A 23821-nucleotide genomic window follows, 5' to 3' on the forward strand; every position below is an offset into this window, starting at 1 on the left:
TATTTTTACTGATCAAGTATGCACCAGTAGCTGCAAAATGGATGCAGGCTGATCATCATTGGGTCACGGAGCAGAGTGAGAGTTCATTTTCCATGTAAGAGAAAGGGGTAGTGAAGGGAAGAGATGTCATGCTGTCTATAAGAGTTCTTGTAGGTGAAACAGCTGAATGCCAGTTTTCACTAAGACCGTTTCTTAGAACTGGTAATTGAAAACACAGCCCAGGTTACAAAAAAAACCCACCCAAACAACAAAAAACAAAACCAAAACAAAACGAACAAACAAAAAACCACAACAAAACCAACCAACCAACCAAAACCCCACCAAACAAAACCCAAACTAATTCCAGCTGCATTTTGGGAAGAAGAAAAAAAGATTTAACTGCTTTGGAATTCAGGTTTGATTTGAGGTCTGTTCTCTAAACACACTAATTTTTATCCTATATCGGTAGGCTAACTAAGCCAGTGATTTTAAAAGTCTGTTATCTGCGTCTTTTGGGAGTATATACAAGATTGGTCTGTGCGTACTCCCTGCCAGTCAGACATGACCACTATGGGGTATCTGGCATGCAGCTGTTTTACATGCATCTCCTGAGAGCAGTTTGTACTGTTACATTTTTTCCCCCTAATTCTCAGTATCAAATAATTGTCATCATGTTATCCACATTTCCACTGGAGTGCATTTCTTATAAAGACAAGAAACTTAATGAGAATATTACTAAGACTGTTACTTACATGAATCCTTGAGGAATTCCTCTGTTAGGCCAGTTTGGCATATAGTTCTTTTAGCACAAGCTTTTTTATGATTTTTCTTTGGATGGTTTATTATCCATCTTACAATTAATGCACATCTCCATCTTATCATTTCTCTTGTGGTATTGAAACAAGTGCTTCAATATCAACTAGGTTTATTTAATCCAGTAAGTTTCTTTTGTTCTGGGCAGTTGATTATCTTACACGAGAACCAGTGAGTTAGTAAGTCACTTTGTATTTTTGTCTGCTTTTCACTTCAATTGTTTTCAACACAAATCTTGAATGATATGCATATAGTAGAGAAGTTAATTTTTACACACATTCCATTTAATATGAATTTCTGTTTTTTAACTGAGCATATAAGACACATGGAATCACGAAATTTATTTGTACAATTTGTTTTGGATACTAAAAGAAATAAACATCTGAGTGTGGAAGGGATTAATATGAAAACATGAGGTTTAATGTAAAAACAAGGCTTGCCAGAAGTTTATTTATTCTTTCAGCAAAGTTTAGAGAGGGAAAAAAAAAAATAAACACTTGTGTGTTGCAAGAGGATTAGGGGAAGTGACTGCTGAAATCAGAGTATAAATGCTTTGCAAGGTCAGTCCCTGGAGCAGTTAGGGAATAAAACAGGAGTGGAAATAAGAGTAATCAAAAAAAGTAGGCTACAATACCAGTGTGCTTGCTGAATTTCTGAACCTCTAGGATGTCGCTCCTGGGCTATACAGCTATGCTCTTATGTTGGATGTGTTATTGTACTGCAGAAAGAGGTAAGCTTTAAGGGACACACACACACACACACCCCCCAGCAAAACCTTTCGTAAAGTGTGTGTGAAGATGGTAACAAAACCAATATGTAAATAAAATATTTGCATTGTAGCCCATTTTAATGAACTTTGCATCATGATAATTGAGCTCTCTTCTGGCAGTATCTGGTATCCTGTCATAAGTATTATTTCACCTATTTATTTGGATAACTACTGCTGTTATAATCTGTTGCAACAGAATTTTTAATGGTTAGTATCCCTATAAGCTGCAGTCAGACAACTCATTTGTTATTGATTATGTTTGTTAATTATTCTAACATTTAAAACCTGTAAACAGCCAGTAGATTAAATTAGGAAATATGCATTAAATGGGCATTTCTTTCTGTCCGGAATAATCTGTGAGATGATCTGAGAAAGAGGAATGATTACTATGTTGACTGAGAACCTTACAAAATGTCGATTGACTGACAGACTGGTTTTAATTTATTAAATGTAATAAATGTATACAGGTGTGCTTTTGTACCTGTTTAAAGAGGTAGCTAGTGTTCTGGGTATCTTCAGAAGCCTTTGATATTTTCTGCTTCTCTATTCAATTTATTTTTTTTGATATTGTGTTTATCTTGTTTAATGTTTGTTTAGTAATTTCCTTTTTTTCTTTCTGTCTGGGTTTCTTTACATCAGCTGTTGTGAAAAGGGTGCTAGATGGTTTTGAGCTAGTGTGTCTTTGTTTGGTTCAGGTTGTTTTTAATCTTAGGTGAAGATTATGAAGACCTTATTAATCAAAACAATCTGATGGATTCTACTTTGAAAACCTGAAAAAAAATCAGAACATTAATGAAATTTATTATCTTTTTTATATATCCTTATAATAAAGAATGCTCCAAAGCAACTAATAAAGTCTAAATTGTTTGCAAGGAAGTCCAGAAAAGTCTGGAATTTGAAAAGAAAGTTTCCCTGAATTTGCAGTTCCTTTTCACAATGCTTTCTTTAGATCAGAGAGATTGCAGAGGAATGTGAATGTAGCAATATTTGATTTATCTGGGACAGCTATTACCATGGATCATGCAGGGTTCTTAGTTCAAGTTTCATGTTGAAAGTCTGTGTGAGTTGTTCAAGAGCTGGGTTTTTGCACAAGGGCTGAAAAATACCTCTACCTGAATTCATAATTTATGCTTGACTTTATGGAAGTTGCTACCAGCGTAATGACAGCGAGAAAGCAGCTTGAGCTATTTCTGACTGAGGTCAAGTCACATATAAATACTAAGTGATTAATTCCAGCTCTCCTGTTCTCTCACTAAAGGATTTGAAGGTATGTATTTAAGTGCATGCTTTCTAATATAAAAATGAAACCCTCCCAGTTTTGGTGAGTACACATGGTGAGTGCATGATGTAATTAATATAGTTTTGAAGTGCATCCTGTCAGCAGACTACTTCTTCTCAATCTACTAAGAAGCTGCAATATAAAAAATATAAAATTGACTGTAGTCAGAAATACTTACCAATACTGTGACACTTTGTGGTAACACATAGTTTGACATCAGGGCAGGAGTGGTAAAGAATAATCAGAGAGAGCTGAAATAGCACCCAGAAGGAAGCATGTTTTAGTAATGATGAAGAGACTATCAGGAGTTTTTCTTTTGCATAGCATTATTTTTTTTTATAAATGTAGACAAGGAGGAGTCAAGAGGCCTCGTTCTGCTAAAAATAATATAGAACTCAGAAGCAAGAGAGGAATAGAGCAGAGAAGCATTGCCTGTACTAAACAGCCTCTTTTTTAAATAATGGAGTTTGGAGTCTTCTTTCTCAGCTTGCAAACTGAAAGCACTAATTCTAACGAGCTTTAATGAAAAACATGTGGAATTAGAAAATTTCTTTTTCTCATCATTACACAGAACTTTTATGGGGTAAACTAACCATTTTTAACACATGTAAAAGACAGGACTAGCTAAAGGAGTCTTGTTCATTTTGTTTATTCCTGCATTTTGCAAAAAAGTTATTAAAAAGTGCCTGTGTTTAAATCCTGTGAAGTGGAAGGCCCTACTGCCTTTTTTGACAGTAGGGTAGTACCCTCTAGTGGATAGAAGCAATAATTTTTACTCAGATACAAACATTCGTAGCAGGGAGCATACTTATCAAAGTAGTTGGAAAAAAAGGGAATGTGTGGGCATACTCTTCCTTTAGCACCTCAGCAGTATTGTCAAAGCTTGTCTGCTTCTGGCTACTTAAGACAGCCAAAATAAAGTTACTGGATCTCACAATTAACATTCTTTTCTTTATATTTTCAAATGCCATAGCAACAGTACACTTGTAATTATAGAGGTGTGTTTTTTCTTGTAACAGATCTTTTTCCTGAATTTTAAACAATTTTCTAAAATTATGCCTCTAATTTGGTAGGTACTCTACTGACTGAAATAAAATCGGTGAGTGTTCAAGGGTATGTCTTTGTACAACTAAAGTAAAATTCACTTTCCACGCTTTGATGTGGAAGAATGAGTATTTAATCTGCTCACTTTGTATTAGAAATCACAGCTACCTAATTTGTCCGATTTTTCTCCTTCTCAAGCTGTTGAGGAACTTCTAATTAATATTAATTCAGGCTCATTTCTTGTAATTCATATGGGCTTAGTTGTACATTTCTGTATACTGGAGACACTGAAGAAGGCCCAGGAAGGAGTTTTTTGGGAAGTACTATATAATATTGAGCTAATGAGAAATCTCACACAATACCATCTGCCCCCTAAGTTGCATCAAAATGCTTTGAAGCTAACAAAGGTAACCCAGAATTAATTACATTGTGTAGTAAGTAACTTGTCATAAGAACTAATCTCATGGACAGGAGGAATTAAATTTTGGAATATCAGGTGATTTCAGCCTGGAGAGAAAGTTTAGGCAACACAAAAGTGAGGGGAGATATGATAGAAGTTGATCAAATGACACATGAACTTAATGTCAGTAAGGATGGAGGTGGCTGCAGAAGAAAATAGTTTGAAAGGAAACTGCATACACAGAGTTCTCTGTGGTAATGGAAGGACAGGCATGGAGGAGCTCCAGCAGGTGGAAGGGTAAGATGTGTCTGGGTGAGAACCTGGGCACTAATGTCATCTTGGTCTTTGTAACTGAAATCTATTTCATGCATTTTGACTGTCCCGTGTCGTTTCTTGGAATTTCTGTGACTGCTCTTATGTCCTTCTAAATGTCAGTTCATATTCCTACAAAATGCAGCTTCTTGGCACTTTCCTATTTTGTGATGATTAAGTAGAAGACGTATGCTCATTTGATTGTAAATGCCACCAGGATTTCTTGCTACATTTTCTATTGTAAAATTATTTTGGCACTTGCAACATGCTTCAGTCACCAATATTTTTATTCACAATTTTTAGCTTGTGAAGAACCTCCTCCTAGGAGGATTAAAGAAGTGCCTAATGAAATATGGGACAAACCTCCCTATCCACATGGTACTCAAGTAACATATGGATGTCGGCCTGGATATATAAAACTTGGACGAATTGTGTTTGAGTGTGTTGATGGAGCATGGAAGCAATATCCACCAGGGGTAGAATGCAAAAGTAAGTATTTACACAAAATATGTGCAAACATTAGACCTGACAGATCACATTCCTCCCTAGTGATGGCAATGTGAAATTGTATCTTTGCCTGTAACTTACTTATTTCAGCATCCTTTAAAATATCATCCTAAAAAGTATGTATGCATAAGGAAATATTATTGGAACTTCCTTTTCTCCAGATCAAAGGAGCATTTTTTTTTCTTTACAGGAGAAGATCTTACTCTAGACCAGTCTTATTAACCCAATTTATGTGAAGTTATTAAGTTATTAGGAGCTCGCTTCCAAAATTATAGAAAAAAAGTGAATGCAGATGAAATTTACATTCTAACCAGAATGAATTACAAACCTAGCTTCTGAATGAGAGTCAGGAGACAGTATTGTCTTCTTTAAAGTTTTCAACTAGTTCTATGAAAGATATAACTTCTTGGAAGTGCAAAATTATTTTTCTTTGCCTGCTTTTTTAATCTGTGAAGGAAAATTCATGATTAGAATAAGCACTGCTATATATTATCTCTAGTATACTATGTTAAGAGTTTAGAAGTATCTCACACCTTGATTTGGAATTTATTAGTGAATAAACTGAAGAAATATAAATAAAGTAATAAATAAATTATTATTAGCAGATATTTTCTATAAGAAATTATTTTTAAACTCAAATTTTAGATGAAACAGCTTTTTTTCTTGCATGTCTAACATACAAAATTTTTACTGATAGAAAATAAATGTTTGGTTTGATAATATGTAATTTAGTCCAGGTGCCATTCAAACAGAAATGAATACAAATGATGAGTAAAAATGAATTAATAAAGTTGTTACTGGTTTCTTTTACATTTTTCATCTAGTCACCTTCTCAGTTTTTATATGTTTGGATAACTTAGTGAACACAGATCTTAAAAATTATAGAAAAATTGGTGTTGCTCTTTTGTAGCATATTTTGGTAAATACTGCCACCCAGTGAATAGATACTGGCACTGGCAAGGTGCAGGCAGAAGGAGAGGGATGATCTGCCACAAATAACCATGTCCCTTTTTCAGGATAGGCCAGGCTGGACAGCAAAACTGACCATGAGGTTTTCGGTTTTCTCTGAATCACACTGGAGCAGGCGTAGGGCCTACTCAAACACCTCTTCCTTGGGAAAAACAAGGACACTGATATGGTCCAAGAAGTGAAATTGCTTAGGTTACCAAGGACCAGGGAAGATTTCTTCTGAGGAGGCCTGATACGTTTTAGCTATGCAGTTTATTTTCCAGTCCATATTATGACATCCAAAGTGGATGAATGAGAGGGATGGTGTGCTCATCTTTGCAATTCTTTTGGGAATCCAGGGCAAATAGTTGATGCCAGACCACAAGAAAAGTCCTCTGGGGAGCTTTGAGCAGGAAGGACAGAGGACCAAAAAACTCCTGTGGCCTTAGACCATCCCTCTTTACTCAACACAATCCCCATCAAATTGAGGAAATTTCTTTTCCAGTCATGGATGGATTCTGTAGCGGAAGCTTTGGACCCGTTTATGTCACAAGTTGTACAAAAATCTGAAGTTAGATCCTGCCACTCTTTGTCATAAAACTTAAGATGAGCTTAGCCTTTTTAAAGAATAAAACCTGCTAATTTGTTATTTAACTGTTATTAAAAAATCAACAGATCCTTACTGCAATACATTCTCATTGAAGATAGTAATTAAAAAAGGGGGGGGGGGGTAATCAAGCTAATGCTGAGTATTTTTGCATTTTTGAAAGGCCCATACTTGCTACTAATAATTAGAAAAGTGCTCTCATTCACACTTTTGCATTCTTATGTATGGTGTAAGTTGCTGGGTTTTTTAATTCTTCTTCTTGTTTTTTACCAGATAAGCCCTGTGGACATCCTGGAGATATTGAGTTTGGTTCCTTTGAACTTACCAGTGGAAGTGAATTTGTATTTGGTGCGAGAGTTGAATACAGATGTAATGATGGGTAATACCTTTTTAGTTCAATGTATGGGTGTTAACATAAGGTGCTAATGTTAAAAGAAGTGTCAGTTATATATTTGTTGTCTGTAAGGCAGATTCAACGTTAATATTTAATGCTCAGTTATTGTTTAATTTAAATTTATGTAATTACAGTAATGTTAAAGATAACTCTTTCTCATGTCTGGTGCTACTGGAGTAACTGAACTCATGCACTTGAAGCTGTCATCCAAAGTGTCTAAAATACTAAAGGCAGTATCTAACTTGAAATCATGGCTGTTCAAGTAGAAAACAAATATAGTGGTCTGTCTGTGAAGCTGACTCCACCAGCCAGCCAGTTCAGATGGAAATGCAGCTTTGTATGCTGGAATCAGTGCTTTCAGTATGCAGTCATGATGCAGTTCTGGTAGCGAAGTCATTAGTCCTTACGACAGTCTCCTATTCAGAACCACAACTCACCAGTCCTGCCTAAATCATTTTTGTGCATTATGAAGTAAAATGTATTGTAAAAAATGTTTGATGGAAGGAATTTCTAGTAGACTCACTAATATGTCTTCATTGACTGCTTGGAGGAAATTCTCTGTTTCTCCTCTATTCATCTTCTCTGATGAAAACTGCAGCAAGGCAAATACATATATATATACTTTTGTATATGTGTTGTGCTTAGTTAAGTATGCCTCTGACTGCATGCTTTCCTCTTGAAATGCAAGTCAGCTATAAGCATGGTACAGTAGCATATCAATCTTTGTATTGCTGGAATCTAGTCTGAGTTCCACAAAAAGAGTTCTAAAATCAATATTCTCCTTAATCCCTTAATTTCAGACAGTTCTTCACTGTCATTTCAGACTGGCTGTACTTCCTTTGACTACATTGCAGACAAAGCAGAAGCCATGGCATTGTGGCCGTGTTGCCCTCAAACCTAAGACAATACTAGTTCATCAAAGCATGAGATACATACGGTTTGGACTAAGTCCTAATTTGATGCTGTCACATGGCTTTCAGTCATACTTGAGCAACAGGAGTTTTACTCTGCTTGCTATGGATTAAGTAAATTACGCCTAGGCTATTTGTTATGTAGCTAAAGCTTGCTACCTCTGTAACGAAGAGGCCGTCTTACCAATCACTTCCTACTTTCAGATTTTCTTTGTATTTTTTGCCGTATGCAATTAAAAGAAAGAACATAGTTAAGATGCAGACCAAAAAACTACTTCATTTTGTCACATTTTGGCTAGTCTGTGCTAGATCATATGAAACCTACTTCCTGTGCTTCAAAAACAGCAGCACTGCTGTTTCTGTCACATAATGAGACTGTATTTTAGCTGTTTACTTTTTATTCGGTAAGATACTGGATGCTCAGCCAAAGAAATTACCGTGAATGTCAGGCAGATGGATGGAGCAATGACATCCCTCACTGTGAAGGTAAATGGAGTTTGACATTTAATTCTTTATCAAACTGTCTTTTTGTCTGTCTGATATGATCTAGAACTAGTCTGTGATCTCTCTACTGGTATTAATTCACGTATGTTTAAATTCAAGTTATGAAGCAGTGAAGCTCTTACAATGACTGCTCAGCCATTTTAGTCCAACAAACACTCAAGCTTTTTTAAAAAGCATTTGCAAAACAGTCTTTTCACCCCCAGACTCACTTAAAGCTCTGCCTCACCTGAAGGCCCTGAGATGCCTGCAAAACATGGTTACAAAAGGCAGCCGGGATGGGGCATTTCAGACATATGTGAAAGCATGTGTGGTTTTAGCCAGTTTCCTCCTCCACCCTCACGAATATCCTAGCCATTAAGATTTGGTTAGAAATTCTTCTCCCTATTAACATACTGTGGAAGAACTTCAATAAGTAAGAGTGAGAGAGACTCAGACCTCAAGACTTAATAGACTGGATGGCTCAGATGATACTTCCCTGATTTTGGAAGTATTTTCACCCGTTTCAAACCTGTATGATTATGAAAATAAGATTCCTTTCTTCTCAAAGTTAATTTTTGACTGCTCTGTTTTAACATATGTGTGCAGCGGTGACATTTATCTTTAGCTTAAGCATCTAATATCAGGAAGGGTTCTCTAAGTAAAGAATCACAAATGAAAGTAGTATCTTTCTCTTGTCTAGAGTTTGTTGTCTGTGTTTTGACATTTCCTTGATCTCAGATATTTCACATCTTGTTTACTGGATTTTGAGCGTCCTCAATTTTAGGCATGCAGGTCTCTGCGCAGTATAGAACAATGGTTTCCAAAATTTTCTGTCACATGTCACCAAGATACTGCAATTTCAAAGTCCTCATAAGGTTTTTCTGTCATGATTGAGTTTTCATTGTGCTGAAATGTGATTGCCTATGGAAGAAAGTATTTGCATAATGTCCTAATTGTAGGAAGATAGAATGTAAGCTCACAGAAAAGGCAGATCGCTTATAAGGTGGAGAATGTTGTCAGAGGAAAGTGGGAGCTATGGTAGGCGAAACGCCAGCCACTTTCATGTATGCTCAGTGATATCTTCATGAACATTCAAGAATGAGCTTTGATAGTCATTTCCCCCTTAATAAGAATTATCTGATGTTATACAGTAAATTTTCCTTTTTCTAGAATTACAAAGTTAGGAGATAAAAGAGGTCTAAATTAATGGCTGACACTGTATTCCTTTACTTTAGCGACATAATTGTTCTGAGAACGAGGATTTTTAGTGGGTAACTGAACTGTTGGAGTCAGCCTGTAACAATGGCACTTTTCCAGACACTTGTGTATAGCAAATACAGTTTGGCATGGCGCTAAGGTAAATGAATCTATTTTGACAGATTTTAGTGGCCCTGTGTATCAGTCAAGGCTCATCTAACCATCTGTAGAATTCACAGGATAATTTAGATTGGGTGGGACCTGAGGTCATCTAATTCAGTGGGTGCTCTGTCTTCAGCCTTCAAGGGCAGAGAAAAGGATGATGAGAGCTGGTCTACAAGCTTCCTCCTATGTCGGTCTGTCTTTTTGCTTAGGGTTTTGTATTGTATCTCTTGCAAATGGTATCTGATTACATAGCAAGAGTCTATATTTTTAAAATGTGTAAAGAAAATTACAATGACTTTTCTGTATTTTAAGTTTTTTATGTGTTGGTTTATTTTACAGAATAGACCTCAAAATGGCTCTTTTTTTCCTTTGCTTTGGTTTTGTTTTATTTTCCAGTGGCAAAGTGTTTACCTGTACAAGCACCAGAAAATGGAAGAGTAATTACAACTGGTGCATTTGAGCTAGGCCAAGAATATTCCTTTGGCCAGGTTGTGAATTTTGAATGTAATGCAAAATACCAGCTTGTTGGATCTAAAGAAATAATTTGCTCTTCTAACGGAAAATGGAGTAGCGATGTGCCTCAGTGCCAAGGTAAAGAGGAAACTATTTATTATCTGTAATTAAGAAGTTTTATTCTCAAAGACTTCTAAGGACTGGTTGCCGTATGGGAAACTACAAAGCTGTCACTTTGTTCCACAGCAATTAAGCATAGTTTGTCTGTAAACAATCTCCATTGCATATATGCAGAAGTAGGATAAGAAAGAGAAATCAGAGAATATTGGATGCTAATATAGTCATAATGGACCATCTGTTTGTTCCACATTTTCACTACAAGCTCTATGTTTTGCCAGGCTGCAGTCAATTTCCTTGAAAATAGCTTTGGTATGTCTACATAAAATTCAATCACTTCAGTGTTGATTTAACAAAAGTAATTACAGTTTTGAATCTATGTGAACCAAGTTTAAAAAACAGGTATGATTTTAATTCACTCATGTTCTTAGGTTATATAAAATACAAAGAAATCATGGTGGGTCTTTCTTTCTTTCTTCAGACTAATGTGTTTTGACAGGTTAGAAGGTTAATTCATGTCTAGTTTTTACAGAGCCACACAATAACAGAATAGGTGAGGCTGGAAGGGACTTCTTACGGACCCTCAAAGCAGTCAGCTAGGGCAAGTTGCTCAAGACTATGTCCACTTGGCTTTTCAACTTCTCCAAAGATGGAGACTCCACAGCCTCCCTGGGTAACCCATTCCCGTGTTTGACCACTCTTAAGTAAAAATGTTTTTTTCTTATGTTTAAGTGGTATTTCCTATCTTTCAGTTTGTGCCCATTGCTTCTCATCTAGTCACTGGGTGCCAATGAGAAGGGTCTGGCTCCATCATCTTTGCTTCTGCCTGTCCCACCCCATTCAGGAGTTTATACATATAAATAAAATCCTCTCTCCCCCCAAGCCTTCTTTTCTCTAGATTCTCTTAAGCCTTTTTTTGCCTTTCAGTTTTTCCAATTCCTTAATTATCTTCATGTCTCTTCACCGGATCTGCTCCAGTATGTCCATGTCTTTCCTGTATTGGGGGAGCTTTGACCTGAACACGGCACTCCAGATGTGGTCTCACCAGTGCTGAGTAAGGGGGGAAGGTCACCTCTTTTGACCTGCTGGCAACACTCTTCCCAATGGAGCCCAGGGTGTTGTTTTCATTGTTTGCTGCAAAGACACGTTGTTACCCCCTGTTCAGTTTGTCCACGAAGACTGCTAAGATTTTTTTCTGCAAAAATACTTTTTAGCCAATTGACCCCACCCTGCTCTGCCCACAGCTTCTACTGGTGAATGGGTTTATTCCTCCCATTTTGCAAATACAGATTGTATGGGATTGGACTGTCAGTATGTAAGGAAGCTTGTGGTACCAATCACTGTTAAGTATCTGGTCCATCAAGTTTCTTGGAGTATTTATGTTATCTGATCATGAAGTGTGCATTTAGAAGAGCAGAGTATATATGTCAGGATATCAGATATGGTTTGTTCACAATTTCAGTGCTGCATTTTTCTGATTTGAAACCCCCATTTATTGTAAATTGAACAGCATAAAGTGGGATTACAGCCATGTACCTTTAATATTTTGCAGAATATAGTGAATTTGATTAAACAGTTACAGTTCTACTGAGCTATGTTTCATCTTAAATGCAAGGGAATCCAAGAGGACTCTTTGGTGTCCTGCTCTGTGGCCTAGGAAAGAAAGCCTTGAATATTTTCTGGCTTTATGAATGCAGTTTTTGGAAACTGCAAGATCTTAGTGGTTTTATTGGGTTTGGCAAGGAGATGGGGATGCTGACGTTCTTTTATAGATAGTTAAGCATTCTAGTGTCAGTTTTCCAGGTAGTTTAATTCTTTTTTCCTGTTGATGCCATGATTTAACTAATCATCTACTGGCTATGAGAGAGCTTTAAGTTTGCTGGAAATTACAAGGAAATTTAATTATCTGAAAAATGGAAAATTCTAGATTTCAGCTAGCCTAGATGCTTATTTCAGAATGTCCCCTGCCCTTATATACTGATTATGAGATCATTAAAACCCAAAGCAAAGCTCTAAAATGTGTCTCATGAACCAATTTGCTATAGATGCTGTGCTACACCACACTTTCTACCTGGCATCCACAAGCAGGTCACTGAAGTGTTTTCAAATAAGTTTCAGTTTCCAAATGCAAATGTTTTGTGAAGTCAAATGAAAAAAACCTAAATTTTATTCCAGTAGGCATTTAAATGTAGCAAATAAAAATAAACAAAAATTCTGTATTTCTCAATTTCAGAGATTATCTGTGATGTACCAAATATTCAGCATGGATTTATACGTTCTCCAAAGAGGTCTTACAAGGAATCTGAAAAGCTGCCGTTTGTCTGTGATGAAGGGTATACGTATGGTAACACAGCAGATGTACGATGTACTGAATCAGGATGGACTCCAACCCCCTATTGCACTGGTTAGCCTTGCCTAAAGTTATTTTGCACATTTATTGTGTTTGGAAGTAATTTCAGAGTTGAGTAATGACAAAAGTTAGTTTAATCACCACAAAATAAATCCATCCGCATCTGACCAGTAGCCCATGAAGATCTGGAAGGACTAAGTATTAAAGAGGCCAAACAACTGGGCAAGAATTTTCCATGGAGAGCAGCAGCAAAAACAGTTAATTCAGTCTTTTGTTACTTGAGTGTAGTTAAATAGGCCCACAAAGCAAAAATTGCTCCAGTATACTGCATAAATAAGACTGGTGTTAAAATAGTTCATGCTGCATTAGCAGGTATTGTTATTTTATTCTTTTTTTATATATGATTCTGTATTAATGTGAAGAACATAGGAAAATGATTTCTTGGGCTAGAAAAAAATCCTAATTTGGACAAATAGGAGGGATAAAGCTGAATCTCTTTATCTTCTACAAAATGCAATGAACATGTTTTATCTAAGGGAAGGAAAAATGAGGCACTAAAAAGAATATTTAAGCAAGCAGGAAAAAAATTATTAATACAAGAGAAATTTAAACTACAGACGGAACCTGAAATTTTTAATGCATTGAAAAATTAACATTTCAAACCAAGTTCTTAGAGAAGTGGTATCGTTTTTTTAAGTCCTCTTGTCTTCACATCAAGTTTTGATACCTTTCTAAGTGTGTTTAACCTGAACATAACTGGTACAAGTCAGTGGCTTTGCTGTATGTTGGAAGACTGGGTAAAGAAATATTTGTTTGATACCATATGAATTGTAGCAGTATGACTAAAACTGGGGAAAGCTAACAGTCTTAAGCTTTCCTTAAGCTTAAGCCTATGCTTATGAAACACAAGTAGTTCTTTGAGGGGGAGATACAAATTAATGCATCTTCAGGTCTTCTGTGTTCAGTAGTTGAGATGCAGTGGCCCCATAGCTGAGACTCTGCTACTTATAATCATGGGACTAACCACACCATAAAATACCACTCAGCATCTCACCCTGTATGAACATTTGAGAGAAGAGAAGTTTGCTTGACCTGCTGAACTGATCTCTGCATCTTGTGTGAGTGTCCTGATGAGTCTTAGGGTAGTTTGAGCAGACTGAGCACCTGGTTGCTAGTCGTTATAGCCATCCTCTAAATTTCCAGGCTAATAGTTCTGATCGATCAGTTCCAGCTGAAGAGGAACAATTGAAAAATGATCCCTGTTTCACTGATGGAACTTCAGTAAGAAATTGTTAGTGTACAGTGCAATCTTTCAGAAATTACTGGAAATTAAAAAAGTTTCTTTCAAAGTGTCTTTCACATTAAAATCCTGATTTAAGTTATAAGCTGCCTTTCAAGAGTTCTTCTGAAATAGTGAGATAGTGTTGTAGGAAGAACAATCTGAAGTTGACATCACCATTGCCAAAGGAGTTTGGCCATTCTCTTTGCAGTTCAGGTTTAGTCTTTTAATTAGCCTGACATCAGTAAGAGCTGTGACTCTCCTCTCACAAAGTGGTACATTTCTAAGGGTGGAAGAGAAGTGTAACCTTTTCTTTGCCCTAAGCAACATCTTTTTAACGATTTCATGCAGTTATGGTTAATATGCTATGAAAATAAGAACTTATGTAATAAATATAAATATAGTCTTCAAATTAGCATCCAGTTTTTCTCTTTTTATTTAGTAATTCAGTGCTCTCCTCCAAGCATTCCCAATGGGAGCTTTAGACCTCAACGCAACAGCTACAAAGAACGTGATACAATCACAATACAGTGTGATGATGGATATCAAATTACAACAACAACTGGCAGAAACACAGCTGAATGCACCAAGAATGGCTGGGTGCCTGATCCAGTTTGTACCTGTAAGTAGCTCTTGTGAATGAAGACACAACATGTGGAGTTTTTGGAAATATATCAGTGAAAAAGAGGCCAAGAGAAAAACTTCAGAAGCATGAGAAGTGAGAGTTGCTTATTCACTGTGTTTCTTCATGATTTAAAACTTAATTTGGTGGTTTGGAAAAACAGCTATCAAACAATGGTATAATCTACATTTACATTTTGTTTATAAACACAGGTGTTATCTATTATTGCATTTCTGAAAGTATGTGTTAAAATGTGCTATAGTTGGCTCCCTGTCAGGAAGGTTTGTGGTCTGCCAGAGTAGCATGCCAGTCAAGATAAGAGGATGTAGTGAGTGTTAAAGTATCCAAACTGAAACATAGGTAATGGTTGGAGGTTATCTTTCATCATTCATATTTTTATTTGCAGTTGTATGTTGGATATTATGAACAATCACAGTTTTATTCTACCTGTTATAACCTGTCAAATAACAAAACAAGATATTCTTGATTGTTGATGAGTTCATTCTTGGCTTAAACTTCCCATACCTACAATTATAGTTTTGCCAGTAGGCACAGTAGTAACAAATAAATAAATAAATTGGCAACTAATTTCATAATCTAGCACTCTTTGGTCACTGAAAATAAAAGAAAAACTTAGAAAACAGAATGAGAGAAACCCTGATGAAATCAATCTTGTAAATGAACCTTTGGATAAGATGATTTTAACTATTCCTGAGAAGTGCAGTTAGTATCTGTATTGATCTTTCCTCTATATATGTGTGGGTTCTAAAATTCAGATATGATTCTGAGACCACTTCACTCATTATTGGGTGGTCTGTCCAGTGGGTGATGTCCCCTGCCTCAGCATGTAGGCTCTGAGACAGGGCACTTCAGGAGGAATGTACCTGCCATGGCCGAATAGGACACCCTGGGTAAAAACTGAATAAAAGCTTCTGGGAATCTCCTCCTTCAGTCCTTGAGTTGTCCCTGAAAAGGATCAGTTCTTCTGAGGAACTGAGAAAACAAAAGAATTTTAAAATCAAAATTAGAAGATCTAGGAAGAGATTTTGGTGCAGGATCCCAAAAGTTACAAATGAAAGTGGTGACAGGAGTCATCTCAGTTTTAGAGTCCACAGTTCAGTGTCTGTAGCTGAGCTCGCTGTCTGGGCTCCCATCATGGTCAGTAGAGCAAATTTAGTCAGGACAGTCTACAAAGACGGTGTCCTCTCACTGTAGAATAAATACTTACATTTGGTCTCATGAATCAGCCTTTGGAGTCCACTGAGAATATTGACTTGATTTCTGTTGGTTCCAATGGAGTCGAAGGGAAGCAACACAGGTGTAAGCACTGACAGACACCAGAAGCAGCGTGTGATTGTTCCTGCACTCCTTAGGATCTGCCAAGGTGTGCAGTCCTGATTCTGTCAGTTTCAGAAAACGCTCAGATGACCAAACTGAATCTGAATTAATTGTGTCCTGAACTTCTTGTCATGCATGTGCTGATGTTGTTACTGTTCAATTTTATTTCAAGGGAAACCGTGTGACTATCCAGCTATAGAAAATGGCAGGTTGAGTGAATCACTGGAGTACGGCAAATACTATTACTTTCCAATGAGGCTGGGGCAGCACGCTCATTACCGCTGCAACAATGGTTATTCAACCCCGAGTGGAGAATACTGGGTTCAAATGGTCTGTTCTGAAAGGGGCTGGTCTCCAAAGCCAAAATGCCTCAGTAAGTACATTTCTACTATATGCTCAGTTCTGTTGTAATTGGCAAAGGTCTGTGCGGCAGAAATTGTGCCGATGGAGCACAAGACGGAACAGGGAACAGTTTGCTAAAGCAGAACTGCTTTAATTGATCCCTGGAACTGCAACCAGACTGTCCATCCTATCTGCAGAGCTCAAACTGTCAGCTAGTAAGAAAAAGATACTCTGAAATGATTAAAGTAAGGATGAAAGAATGCTTTTAGATTTTGGAGATTCTCTACTCCCAAAACCATTCATGAGATTAAGAAACACACAGGAAACATTTGTCCGGCTTCCAGGGTATGTGCATGCATCTACTTTCATCTGCACATATAAACAGGGAGCTTCTACTCTATGTAGATATATTCTTCCCTCTGCATCTTGGGCACTTTGTCTAGTTTGCTCTCTGAGCTCCATTGCCTGCTCCCTTTGGAAAACATTTGGAGCGGAGAAGGGGGCACATGCTTGCAATAAGCTGAGAGTGAGCATGGCATCAGCAAAAGATCCAGATACACTGACTTAGATTTAAAATAGATTTAAAGCAGCAAGCTGAGGCCTGCTCTCCTAACATGTATCTTCAGTCACAGCAAAGTTCCTACCTATTGGTAGGGCTTGGAAGCGGATTACAAAAGGTTGATCTTTCCCTGTTGCCCTTGTGGTGCCTTGAGTGGTGCTCAGTGCAGGGAATGAATGGAGTCCTGCTCAGATGAAAGGACCTGGTTGCTCAGGTAACACAGCTACATCATCCCTTCAGCCACCTTCTGTGTGTCTGGGCTCTTGGGGGTGCAGGATGTTGTGTGTAGAGGAATTATAGAGGAATGAGGGCAGGTTAATTAACGTTGATAATATACAGCTGTGGGCTGGCTTCAGGGGCGGTGGGCTGGCTGATGTGGATAAGGTGCAGCTGTGGCTGGTTCCTGCTAAGTAGTTAAATAGCTCTAAGGGGTATGGAAGAGGAGCACTGGATGAAGAGAGACCTGGAGGGAGCAGAGGGAACGTGCCCCAGATATAGGGGAGGCCCCAGGAGAGGAAGGGGGCCCAGGTGAGGAGAGGCTGGCTGGGAGAAGAGACGATCTGGATGCAGCGGAGGGACTGGCCTGAAGAGGATGAAGAAACAGCATGGCCAGTAGATGAACTGTTGAAACCTTGTGGGGGACTGCTGGCCGTGCCGGGGCAAGGCACGGGAACTACTTATCGAAGTTAACCTGGTATGGGGTGGTAAAAGCCTTGTTGCAGCCAGCTAGTTTTGAGAGTGCCGCAACACCAGTGTGCTTAGCTGTTGCTGATTTGAGAGGCTGATACATTTGCATAGAGATAAAATCTTTTAGAGGCAAATGCTGAAAATCACTCAGGGCAGACCCCAATGTTTCAGAGACATAGCAGACCAAACCAGAGCTGGTGTACATGACGCTAGGTGCGCTGAAGTTAGCCAGGCTTGCATATGAACACTAGGTAAGTGGTAGTGTTTACTATACTGCTTCTCAGCACCTTATGTGGTGACTTGCATCCCTGCTCATGTGATTAGTTGGGGCAGTGAAATAAACACGCTTTCATTCAGGTTTGAACATGAATACCTTTTGGGGATTGAAGACTACAGAAAGGTGCTTGGAAGCCTGTTTTAAAGTCACTGTCTTCCTAAGAATTCATTTACCTCAGTTCTTGCTGTGCAAATTACTGTGGTTAAATGTACTTATCTTCCTTCCATAGAAAAATGCTATGTCAGACGTGTGGAAAATGGTTATTTCATACGTAGCTGGCAGAATGCTTACAATGAAGGTGAAAGAGTTAAATATGCCTGCAACAATGACTATTATACTGAACATGAAGGTGGGGAAGTCACATGCACAAAGAAGGACTGGTCACCTCCTCCAAGATGTATCCGTAAAAGTGAGTGTGCAATGTATTTTGTTGGGGTTTCTAGCTTAAACCAGTAAATTGGTCATCAAATCACCTGCATTAATCCATCACCACTGCTTACTAAGCCTAAGTCTAGGTGTTCTGCAACTGAAACACAGTGCTGTGATTCTCTCAACTGTCTCGTGTGGTTCTTACGTCCCTGTTATGCTGCTGAGGTCAGTCACTATACAGACATGAAAAATGTAGCGTTATGAAACATTCACACGTGACTCGTGCTGATCTCCCAGAATGTATGCTCTGGGGTGGGAGTCATGGTCCCTTTGTCTTCAGTAGTGGAATCTTGTGCACGTAGCTGTGCAGTAATGTAACAAATAATAATCATTTCCCTTGCACAGCCTAGCTGTAACTTGTCTCCTTTCAGCCTCTCTCTGTGCCACCTGACCCTTGTTTCTCTTGCTTCCTCTCCAGTTAGTGTCATACTGAAAGTGGGGGGAATAGGAAAGTTATCACTCCTAACTCTGTTTCCAGCTTTTGTTCCTGACTTGCACCAAGCCTGAAATTTCTAGAATCTCTCACAGAAACTTTGCACAATTTAGATAATGATGTCATATGGACAAAAGTAATAATACAACCTAATTTTCTTGGACTGTAAAAATATCTTTTTAGGAAACAGTTTGACCCTAATAGAGACACTGACCATAAAATGTTTTGGACTGCCACCCACATAGATTTTGACATAGCAATGAGCAAGCAAAATAAAATCTTATGATTCCTAGTGTTAGGGTATTGTGGGCATCACTGATATAAACACCAAAAAATTTGATACAGAATTTAAATTTCTGAAGCTGTTGCGCTAAAGTATCATTAACTCTGCTTCTGGCATTCAAATACATCCTCTAGTGTTTCTCAAAGTCTTTATTTTTTCATATCTTTATTTCCTTGACTCTCTAATGCAAAAATATTGCTATTTGTTTCTAGTGTTAATCTCTTAAAATGAGGAAACTCCTTCACAGGCTCATTTATTTGTGAAGAATTTAGCATACCACAGAAATTTTATTTCAGAATACAAGACCATGACATCCAACCAAGATGACCGATTTTAATCCATTTAGACTGGCTTAATGTATTCCAAGTGATGTGAAACCAGTTATAACATTGCATCTGTCGGGGCTAGTGTTTTAGCGTGCAATAAAGGGACTTCTGGTCCAAATTTGCTTTAGTCCTGCAGTATGTGCACTCTGAATGATATCTCTCTGGTAGAATTGAGGCAGTACCTGCACACCGTGGTGATCTCTGGCGTGCCCTTGCCCCTTGCAATATAGACAGAAGGTCCTCTAAGCACGTGCGGTGCTGTGCATGCCCAACATTAATTTCTTGTCTAGCGAAGACGAGATGTGGACATGCAATTTTGAAAGCTTGCAGGATTGCTGAAAAACAAACTCCTGTCCATCCCTGTCTGTGCTGCATGAGTTGGTAACATGAACTCTGACTTTTCACTTTCCAGTTGTCCCCCAGGAAGACAGCTCAATGAAGAAGCAAAAACTCATGTCCTCTTAAAAATGTTCTCAGTCCTACTGGTGCTTCATTTGTTCTCCTTCTGTGTATTATAAATATGTAGTTTAGCAGTGTTTTACTTGGAAGAAATTCCGTATCTCTCTTTCAGAAAAATGCCATAATGTCAATTTTGACAACGGTTATTTCAGCCTTGGAGAGGAAACATTTAATTTATGGGAGGAGACCACCTATAGTTGTCATACTGGCTTTGTAACTCCAGAAGGACAAGAAACAGGAGTGACACAGTGTCAAAAGAATGGCTGGACTCCACCTCCAAAGTGCATCAGTGAGTAGCACCAAGGCTTCAGAGCTCCCTGTCATTGTCCTTAGCACAGACATGATGTCCTGTGTACTCAGATTTTTGTCATCCAGATTTGTAGAATTTTCTTATTGGCAGAAGGAGACTCAGAGGACTGATCCTCCAGATATTGACATTTCTGGAGGTCCAAGAAATAGAGAAAACATAGAGGAAGTGAATAAGGTGGGAAAATATCTACTGTTTTCTAGGTGAGTTATCTTTTTAGACCTCTGTAGCACAAATATATGGTAATTGCACCTCTCCAGTGATTCTTACCTGACACAAGGAACATGTGCTCCCAATTCTCCCACCTTTCACACATGTGAGGGAAGATTTATGAACCTGTGAACAAAGAGATTCTGTCAAGAACTTCCTTGAAATGTGACCAGACTAGAGAAAAATGGGGTCATTATTTGGGAAGATGTTATCCCTATGCATAAAAAGCACAATGCACATGTCTGCTCTGGTGTTAAAAAGTACAAAAAATGGAGTGCTTTTTCCCAAAAATACCTCCATACTGTTTTTGCCTTTTTCCTCTTAAAAGTTTTTTCCTCTCCTGAACTGGGGTGCAGGATCGTAAAAGAAAAGCCCCCCTTGCAAATGACCTTGGGGAACAGGACTACAGCATGTTTGCTATGACACCAATAATAATACATAGTAGAAGGAAAGGAATTGTATCTAAAGAAGAAATATTTATGCTAGATACTACTTCTAGATACATGTTTCTGAAAATTAATGCAATGTATATTATATGAATATGCTACATATGATGTTCTACATTCATATTCTGGCAATAAAGAATTTTCATGTTTCAAATATACTGAGTAGTTCAGTAGACTAGCACGCATTAAAGCTGCTCCAGAAATTATGCTTCCAAAGGGCAGTGTTTCTGGATCACAAAATGCACTGTTTGTTTCATTCTACAGAATCATGTAAAAGACCTCATGTGGACATTTTGAATTACCACACAAATAGGACTATCTTCTTTCCTGAAGAAACAATTGAGTATACATGTTTGGAGGGATATCGAACTGCAAGTAATATGCCAACTGGTACCACAAGGTGTGGTGTAAATGGTGAATGGAGTCCAACACCGCAGTGTCTTGGTGAATATTGTTGCCTTTGTACAACTCTGTATAGACTTTGTGAAGTTTTTTCTTTAAGACTTACTTTGGTTTTGTTCTAATTGGTAACACTTCATGTATTTTTTGTAAGGTATGTACTAGATGTTAAAATATTTTGTCTTTGTAGCAATAGAATGCGACATGCTGACACTGCCCAATGGAGATTTTTCTCCCAAGGAGGGTAAATACAAGAATGGAGATGTTGTGAATTTTATCTGTACAAACAATTACATTAGAGTGGGACCTGCCTCTATTCAGTGCTATTACTTCGGATGGTTTCCACCACCACCAGTATGTAAAGGTAATTCTTTTGTTAACTTTAATGTAGTAAGAGATAGATGAAAATGCCTGGGTCCCAAAGACTTCTGTGGACACCTTCTGTAAGCTAGTCTTGCTCCCAAGAACCATTATCCCATCTTCAGCTCTAGAAGAGCAGGAACGGGTCTCTTTGGATCATTTCATAGTAGTTTTCTACTTCATGTTCTGAACAGCTGAACTTTCAGTGTTGAACTTTCTGTTAGCTTTAATCATGCCAAGTGGAGTTCTGCAACAATGAAAAGTGAGCTGGTAAATGGCTTAGGCAAAATTTCACTCAGGTTATTGACTGTACTGTATGAAAATAAAATATTATTTTAAAAGGCATAAATAATGTGCAGTATGGCAGCCAGGAGTGGTCAATTTGAGTAACATCCTCTCTTACTGTATCGTAAGTGTCCTAAGTTTTGCCACTGCCTAGTGTTGATACCCGTCAGATACTGTACCCTATATTCCTTTTTCTGATCACATGATAATGAAGAAAAAAAACTGTTTTGGAGGTGACACAGAGCTAAACCCAAGCAAAAGAAGCTCAGTGAAGGGTTTTAACATTCCTCAGCTTCATCCAGTAGGATGAACAAATTCGTGCAGAAGGGAAGCTGTATGCCCCTATTCTTACTGGTTTTAAGACACAGAACAACTTGCTGGCATCTGAAAAGATTTTCTTTTACTGGTGCTATGCCCTTTCATGAGAAAGTTTGGGAGGATGAAAAGATCTCATCTTCCTCGTCTCCTTTTCTTCACACTCAATTTCCTTGTTGTCCTTCATGCTCTCATAGTTCCTTTTTGCTCACTCTCTTTTGCATTTAAAAACAAGTACGTTTCATACGGTTGGCTCTTTAGCTCAGAAAGATTCTAAACTCCCTTAACAGGAGCTCTGTTCGCTCCGTCAGAAGTTAATTCCTTTAGTATACAGTACATATCACTTGCTGGGTAGTTTATAACATAGGTGGTTATTACTTGCAGAATTTTCACTTTTTTTTTTTAAGGAATACTGCAGCTGTTATCCATATAACACTTTTTTAATCTTAAAACTGGATTGTTTTTATCAACCATTTCTTTTACCATAGCAGGCAATTCAAAGTGCATGGAAGTAAGCGCAGTGAGCCAGGATCACACATGTATGTTTGTGATCTCCAGCCCAACATGAATCTAGATAGTCAAAGGCATAAACCAATGACCTGTTTAACCTGTTCTACTGGGTTTTCTTAACTTTAAACAACAAATTCAACTTATTTTGTGTTGCACTTAACACACAACTGTGCTAGAAGTACTGAATTCGGAGCATAGATTTGATCTCTTGATTTCAGCGAACACCAGAGGTTGTGGACCTCCACCTGAGATTACCAATGGAAGTATTGCTGGTGGCTCTGTGGGACAGTATCGGCATGGGGACAGAATGCAATATGAATGCAACACTGAATTTAAATTGAGTGGATCAAAGGAAATAGAATGTGTCGATGGACAGTGGTCATCTTCTCCCTCTTGCATTGGTAATTTATGTAACTCTTACTTGTGAGAAGTCTATAATTCACTGTAGGTTAATACTTCACAGATATTTTCACAATTAAAACTATATAATTGCAAGTATAATATGTTACATTTTAACACGTTATGGGTGAAAAGTAAACACATACCATATGTAAAGCCAAAACTTTATTAGTAGTATAACTGAAATCTTAAGATTCCAAACAAAGTGTTGTGACTCTGGATCAAATGATTATAGAAAGAGAAAGAAAATAAATAATATATAAAGAACAATTATAAATATATAAATAATACAGAATATCAGAGTAATAGAAACAGTTATCTATAATTACAATTCTTATACACACACTTTCTCTTATTTACCACTTTTTCTGGGTTTATGGGTCTCTTTGGGTCCTAAAGTCAATGTCTTCAGTCTGGTGTGTTTTGGAGGGAAGTTGTAGCACATTATCAGTATCTCCAGTCGTTCACTGGGAAGAATAAGATGTTGATGCTGATGATTTCCTCCTTACAGGATCTGCTTGGGGTAATTTTTAGGTTTGCTAGCATGCTTTTATGCCTTGCCTCTTTTCACTGATCTACAAGTTCTGAATTGGATATGTTAAGCATGTTTTAAATATGCTACATACTTGTTCTTTTTCTTTGTGTTACCCCTAAACCCAATTTTGATCAGCTGTGCATGTCATTAGGTAGCATACCTACACAGAAGTCTGATACTGTGTGAATGGCAACGATGGGTTAAAAATGCTTGTGCAAAACTACTATTTGTTTGTTAAGAGAGTGTCTCAGAATTGAAGTAGAATAGAATATTCAAGCTGAACATCTGTAAAT

General features: G+C 37.7%; 1 protein-coding gene across 1 annotated transcript in view; it reads left to right on the forward strand.

Moving 5' to 3' along the window:
• The first annotated feature begins 1354 nt into the window (after positions 1-1354).
• CFH (complement factor H) overlaps positions 1355-23821 on the forward strand; it is a 34051-nt gene continuing 11584 nt past the window's right edge. Inside the window, exons 1-13 of the mRNA XM_027786515.2 lie at positions 1355-1522; positions 4900-5085; positions 6932-7037; positions 8373-8449; positions 10205-10399; positions 12612-12782; positions 14450-14629; positions 16140-16340; positions 18062-18241; positions 19875-20051; positions 20990-21169; positions 21315-21488; positions 22813-22995. Of these exons, the coding sequence (XP_027642316.1) occupies positions 1459-1522; positions 4900-5085; positions 6932-7037; positions 8373-8449; positions 10205-10399; positions 12612-12782; positions 14450-14629; positions 16140-16340; positions 18062-18241; positions 19875-20051; positions 20990-21169; positions 21315-21488; positions 22813-22995 (2074 nt within the window). The 5' untranslated portion in view covers positions 1355-1458. The remainder of the gene's footprint in view (positions 1523-4899; positions 5086-6931; positions 7038-8372; positions 8450-10204; positions 10400-12611; positions 12783-14449; positions 14630-16139; positions 16341-18061; positions 18242-19874; positions 20052-20989; positions 21170-21314; positions 21489-22812; positions 22996-23821) is intronic.

This window comes from Falco peregrinus, chromosome 10 (genome assembly GCF_023634155.1).
Source record: "Falco peregrinus isolate bFalPer1 chromosome 10, bFalPer1.pri, whole genome shotgun sequence".
NCBI classification, from domain to species: Eukaryota; Metazoa; Chordata; class Aves; order Falconiformes; family Falconidae; genus Falco; species Falco peregrinus.